At 39.9% G+C, this 6,732-nt stretch overlaps 1 protein-coding gene across 1 annotated transcript in view; it reads right to left on the bottom strand.

Moving 5' to 3' along the window:
- The window catches only part of LOC101851840 (yolk ferritin), a gene marked incomplete in the record, with an annotated part of 12,786 nt that extends 7,720 nt beyond the window's left edge, over positions 1-5,066 (bottom strand). Inside the window, 3 exon segments of the mRNA XM_005089068.3 lie at positions 115-261; positions 1,393-1,496; positions 4,662-5,066. Coding sequence (XP_005089125.2) covers positions 115-261; positions 1,393-1,496; positions 4,662-4,722 — 312 coding nt within the window.
- Between the last annotated feature and the right edge of the window lie 1,666 nt (positions 5,067-6,732).

Below are 6,732 nucleotides of genomic sequence, written 5' to 3'. Positions count from 1 at the left end.
AGAAGGGGAGAGAGAGAGAGAGAGAGAGAGAGAGAGAGAGAGAGAGAGAAAGAAAGAAAGAGAGAAATGGAGAGATGTGTTTTATAGGTCGGGGTAATCATTTCGTATACGTACGTCAATCTCGTTGAACTGAGCGTGACCACCTCGCTTGTTGATGTAGTCGATAAGCATCTGGGCATGCTCTCTCTCCTCTAACGACGCAGCTGCAAAAAACTTCTGGATTCCCGGAAGGGCTACGTCAGCTCTTTGAAAGTAGGAGGCCTGAGGGAACAAGGCAGAGTTAGATTCCAAAATGTTCTCTTCTTTTTTTATTTTAACTACTTTTTAGGAAATTAATTTAGAACATGGGTAGGAAATAATAAGATTTCTCAGACATCCAGCCGATAATAAATTAAATCATGTTGAGGAGCAATCCTGTTTGACCTTTCCCTCCCTCAGAAATTCCCCCTTTTGCATTCGAGGAGAACCAGATTTCATTAAGTTCAAGCTCAATATGATCAAAGTTGTCTATCCATATTGGAGATAAAAAGCCATCACACAACGGTCATACAAGGAAGAGATGATTTAAAAAACAACAACAACGGAAAAACCCAGTGGAGAACAGGGGAAAGAAGTAAGAGTTTTAGCTAACAATCACCTTTTTCCCTTTTGGTTGTCGATATTTGAAGGCCTGCAGAACACAACTTATAAGAAAAGACAGCCCATAAAGACAGGAAGAACGAACACTTTTATATTCGCCAGAAGCGCAAAATGATGGTGTCTTATGTTTTGACTCATAAGTTCTTGATTATTCATAGCATTCATGGTGTTCTTTATCTGTTAAACGTGAGCAAAGCAAAAATGTTCAACGGAATCAGTTTTTCACACCTTCTGACCAGGTAGGGTCATTTTAAGGCCAGTAGACATCACGTGTATATGGCACGTGTCTCAAAAGCTTCGAACTGAAAGCAGCACCAAAGCACAACAATTATTGTAGTTTCCAAATTTAACACCTTTAACAGAAACCTGAACACTGAGATTACTGTCACCCACAATGGTAGCAGAAACAACAGGAGTATAGAGAAACAGCGTAAACATACATGTTTAGCAAACCAGCTGCAGGAACATCCCAGCCACCACCACCAGGAAAAAATCCTTAGCACATAACAACAACTGCTACAACGATAATTAAACAAGAACAAAAATAACATCAAACAAACCTCAACAACAACAACAAACAACAACAACAACAACAACAACAACAACAACAACATAACAACAACAATAAAAGCAATAACAACAACAACAAACAACAACAGCAAAAATAACAACAACCACAACATCATAAACAACAACATCAACAACAATAACCACAGACTTCGAAAAGAGGCAGATGGAAGAGTTACCACGTACATAGGCTTGGTAAACGTAGCTGGCGGACAACTCCTTCTGTATCTGTGACACCAGCATGGCGTTCACGCTGGACTGATAGTTCTGTTTTACATTGCTCACAAAGTCTGAAAACAAAGAATAAAAAACAACAGCCATTTCAACAAACATGGTTGACTCTCTTGGGTTTTCTTTTTGAGCTTTTAATCTTTTCAGTGTAGGTTATACAGAGCTTTCAACATTAAGCAAATCCCATTATTCAAAATGCAGATGATTGGAGGGCGCCAATTGTAGGTCCCAACTTCTTTACTTTCCCTCCGTTCTTTCTGACTGTCTATCAGTCAAACTTTCCCCCAACACTGAATGACCGTTACTGTTCGATGTGCTTCTCTTTCCTCAAACTCAAATCTCTTAATAAAGCAACATGAAAGAAACAGGCAAGTGTTGGGGGGACTTTAGATCTGTACTATGAGGACAGTTTGCTGTTTGCCCGTGTTGTAGAGTAGCGAAAAGTTCCGCCAACCGATTGACAATACAGTTATAGACGGAACTTAGTCAACATTATTTTCCTGCTGATTAATTATATTAAGGACTCGCTCATGGGGTGTCAATCAAATGCCCCAGTTGATATGAATAATTCATTTTAGACTCTCTTCATAATAAAACAAGCAAAACAACGAAGTAAAGAAATAGGTAAGAACGGTGGTGGTGGTGGTGGTGGTGGTGTGTGTGTGTGTGTGTGTATGTGTGTGTGTGTGTGTGTGTGTGTGTGTGTGTGTATGTGTGTATGTGTGGGTATGAAAGTGTGTGTGTGTAGCTGTATGTGTGTGTGCGTGTGTGTGTGTATGTGTGTGTGTGTGTGTGTCTGTGTACGTGTGTGTACGTGTGTGTTTGTGCGCGAGTGCGTGTATGTGTGTGTGCGTGTGTGGGTGTATGTGTGTTTTTGTGTGCAAGTTGAAGTGTGTGTGTATGGGAGTATGTGTGCGTGCGTGCGTGCGTGCGTGCGTGCGTGCGTGCGTGCATGCGTGCGTGCGTGCGTGTGCGTGTGTGTATGCGTGTGTGTGTGTGTGCGCACGTGTGCTCTCGTGTGTGTGTTAGTATGGACGTATAAAAGGGGGAGAGTGGAGATGTAGATAGGACCCCACATTCCCCCACCCCTTCTCTTTTCTCTCCGAGCTTTAAAAAAAATGCCCACAATATACTGGAGGAAAATGGTTGTGCACGTGGATCTTTGATTGTGTTTAGGGTTAAAAAAAAAGCAGCTTCGCTGATGCAGTCAACAATTCATTTCCTTATATTTCTTAACCCAACGATTTCTTTCAGTAACGACGACTCCTTTTACTACTACTACTACTACTACTACTACTACTACTACTACTACTACTACTACTAACACTACTAATAATAATTCCCCAAAATAATGACATCATGTCATGAGAAGCATGAACAACTCGGTAGAATCGGCAGTGCCAATGAACTTATTGCTGATAGGAAACCCCCCCTCTTTCAGCCTTAAGGATAATATTAAAAAACAAAAAGTGCAAACGAACAAAAATGTCCCCACTTCCCTGAGGCAAAGTTGAACGCTCTGGCGGTTATCGATTTGACCACCCTCATTATCTACGTGCGCCTAAGGACTTCTAGTATCTCCACGTGACATGAAGAGTTATCAGCTGATTTCTATTGTAAACCTCAGCAGTAGAGGAGTCAAAAGAGCCGTGGTTCTCCCTTCGGTTCTCAGTGATGCTTAGTTTTGTCAGACGCTGTATCCAGCATTTTCATCAAGTAAGATAAAGAAAGAGAGAGAGAAACAAAAAGATCTTGGCAGGGAGTGGGATCGTTAGGAGGAGAGGAAAAGGGGGGGGGGGGGGCGCAACCTACCAGCGCTTGGATCCAGTAATACACACACAAAAATAATTTTTAAAATTGAATGTCAGCAGTTTTCTGCTGAATCGTTTAAACGACCCTCGGGGGTGTTCTTGGTTATCTTAAATGAGACACTATACCAGTACATGGAGTTATTGGTAGATCTATCATCTGTAAGCTGATTTATTTGCCTTGCGTTCAAAGAATGAAATATCTATTTGTCTTCAACAGAACTAAAGATATTTGCGATTGAAGGAAGTGAGGTCGCCTGGTTTCAGTGGGGAAATTAGCGAGAAAATGGCAGCCAAAGTTTGGTCATTCCAATAGCTAAAGAGTCTTTGAAAACTGAAAAACGACATGTTTTGTGTTCCTTTAATCAATGTTTCTCCTATAAAATTAACATAGAATGTGTTTTGTTATGGACATAAGAGAGGTTAAGCCAAAATATAACAATTTGATAAAAATTTCCATACTGGTGGAAGAATGCCTGTTTCTCCAATTTCGCTATTTTGACTATCTCCTGATCTCAATACGCTGCCTCACAAATTGTTTCTATTTGAAGTGAAAGATTTAGACTTCCGGTTCTCTTGCTAATGGGGCTTTAGCCAACGAGTCTTGTGAGATGGCGTTCGGAACAAAAGGCACTTTCCAAGAACCACTTGCTTGTCTTTGGAGGCATTTACTTTTTAACTTACTCCAATAAGCATTGTTGTATAGAATACGATGACTCCAACTGTTTGTTGAAAATGCGTCTGAAGTCAAGCGTAATATCCTCAGCATTAATGACCACGTAGTTGTAGCTATAATATAAGGATACAATCAACCGCTATGCATAGACAGCAACATATTATATACTGGCTACATAATTTGTTTGTTCTTTTTGTTTTACAAACGGTTCACAGCAGTAGCTTACCGTCAGAGACGTAGATCGCCCTCAAGAGGATCGTGTTCGACGAGAAATAGTTGAAAGTATTTCTTTTTTCAAGTTAACTATCACCATGGTGCCCCACGGACATGTATGGACATTAAAAGCTGGAATAATTGCCCTTCATATTTGCATGAAACCTGAAACTTTGCAATATGGAACAAACAGACGTATTTACATGATATATGAACTATAGTTTTTCTTTTATTTGAAGGTTTTATGCTATTTTGATCATGACAAAGCAATGCATTCAAGCCAGGCTTGACTCTCCCCTTTCCATAGATCAATATGACATAGCCTAAAATCAGCATCTTTAGACATAGCCTACAATCAACATCCTTATTTGATACATAGAAATGACCATACATCGGACACGTCAAAGGCTAAATAGGCTCTCAGCCTCTTCAACAGCCTCGCTTAACAGACCTTTCTACTAATACGCACTCAACATGTTACCTTAAAGATTTGGATGATACTATACATGTTACATTTTGCTACTTACCTTCGCCTTGGGCAGCACAAGCCAGGACCGAGATGGAAAGAGTTAGTACGAACGCCCACATTTTGATTTGTGTGATAAATGCACAGCTGAGAGCACTGACTAATAATTAATGTTGACGTCTCTGATGCTATATGCTCTGTCCTGTGATGGCGAAAGAATTGGGTCTGAAAAGAAGTAGGTTAATTGTTCACTCCAAGTTTTGGCCAGTTGATAACTCTGATTCAGATTTAGAGTCGTTTTCCAAGTGGGGTTCTGTATGGGTGGATGTCAGGATTTTTATCTGTGGTCCCAAAGTAGGGTGGGCAGATAACGTCTAAGCGATGATCAAAGGTGAACCTGAGCTGATCCGTTATCTCTCCATAGCAAAAAGAGCCCTTCTTATTAGAATGGGCTGCTCAAAGCGGCATTTTATTTTCTCATTAATACTTTTCCGAAATGCATGGGTTTAGACTCCGAAAATTAAACTTGTAAACCGCTAAATTACTCGTTTATACTCTAGGCCCCTGTGTGTGGAAGGTTCGCACGTTTTCAGAACAACTCTCTTTTCCAGCCAGTTTATTCCAGTTTACAGTTTCAGCTCTCCCGCCCCCCCCCCCCCCCCCCCCCCCCCCCCCCCCCCCACACACACACAGACGCGCAATTACATCAGGTCACGGATACACCACAGCCATTTTCGCACTCCATCTTCCTTAACTATTCCTTTGTACGTGGTGACCTTTCCTTGAAGGTAGGGTGATGCGTCTTTTCTATGTATGTAACATGTCAACTCTCCTATTTAAGATCCAAGCCACCGAAATGAGATATTTTAGACGACTCTTTGGCATCTCATACAATGGCCACGTCACAAATGAGGAAGTACACAATAGAGTGAAACAACATATGAGCCACTATTCTGACTTGCTGTCTACTGAGAAGCGAAGAAAACTGAAGTGATATGGTCATGTGACAATATTGTATAGCCTATCCAAGACCATTCTTTAGGGAACTGTGCAGCAAGTGAAGCGTGGTATGAAATTAAGACTACATAACACATTTCCAGTTGTGAAAAGAACCTGAAAAAACCCAACATGTTCTCGTCAGAGGTTGTGATAAAGCCAACGCTGACACGTACATGTCAACGTGTTTGCTTATGAACACCTTTTGGTCATATTTAGCTTGTACAACGTATAGGCAGGGGGAAAGAATGATTTCTTAAGTTTCAAAACGGTATACCTTTTTGTTCACAGCTTGAAGCGCTACCTAGATAAAAATTCAGTTGAAACAAACAAACAAACAAACAAGCAAAAAACAAACAAACCCAACAACAAACAAATATTCAAACAAACAAACAAACAAATAAAACAAACAACTTCTCCTCATATTTTGCAAAACCACTACATGTTTATACTAATTTTTACTTTCAAGGGTCTTATAGTTTTATGGTGAATTAATAATAATAAGAGATAATCTGTAACCGTGCTGAAGGATTTTCCGACGTTTATAGGCCGAAAGTCAGTTTCAAATTCAAAGTAATATTTCAGGTATTATATAAAATACAGCAAGCGTACCAGGTGTCTAAAAAGGATCTATTTTCGAGACCATACCTCAGTCATCTTTGCACCAATTTCAACAAAACTACGATCAAATAAAACGAAACCTAGATACGTCCAATTTGTTGGTATGAAAAAAAAATCTAAACATTAGGTTAAAAAAGTATCAAGTTTTCAAAATTTCAACAAAAATTGAGTGAAACCCAAAACTTTACAACTTTAATCAAATCAACCACAATGCGTACAGTTGAAGAATGGATTTTTTAAAAACTATCTTTGTCATATACATCGTTTCCTCCCAAAAATGACACAGTTCAAAGTACAACGTTTTCCTCTGGATATTTTTGAAAGACAGAGTTTACATAAACAATCCACAAATAATCGTCTAACATTTCAAACTCAATGTTGAACAGGAGATCCAAAGAATCGACAACATCCCGCGGCTGTGCCACCGACTGAAGTGTCTTTAGGCCATTCCCAAAGGGGGGGCATTTCTCGTTCTAATGCACAGTAGAATGCACAGTAGAATTGTAAATGGGCTC

Source organism: Aplysia californica, unplaced genomic scaffold (genome assembly GCF_000002075.1).
Source record: "Aplysia californica isolate F4 #8 unplaced genomic scaffold, AplCal3.0 scaffold00002, whole genome shotgun sequence".
NCBI lineage: Eukaryota > Metazoa > Mollusca > Gastropoda > Aplysiida > Aplysiidae > Aplysia > Aplysia californica.
The sequence above is the reverse complement of the archived record's forward strand: the minus strand, read 5'-3'. Positions and strand labels throughout refer to the sequence as shown.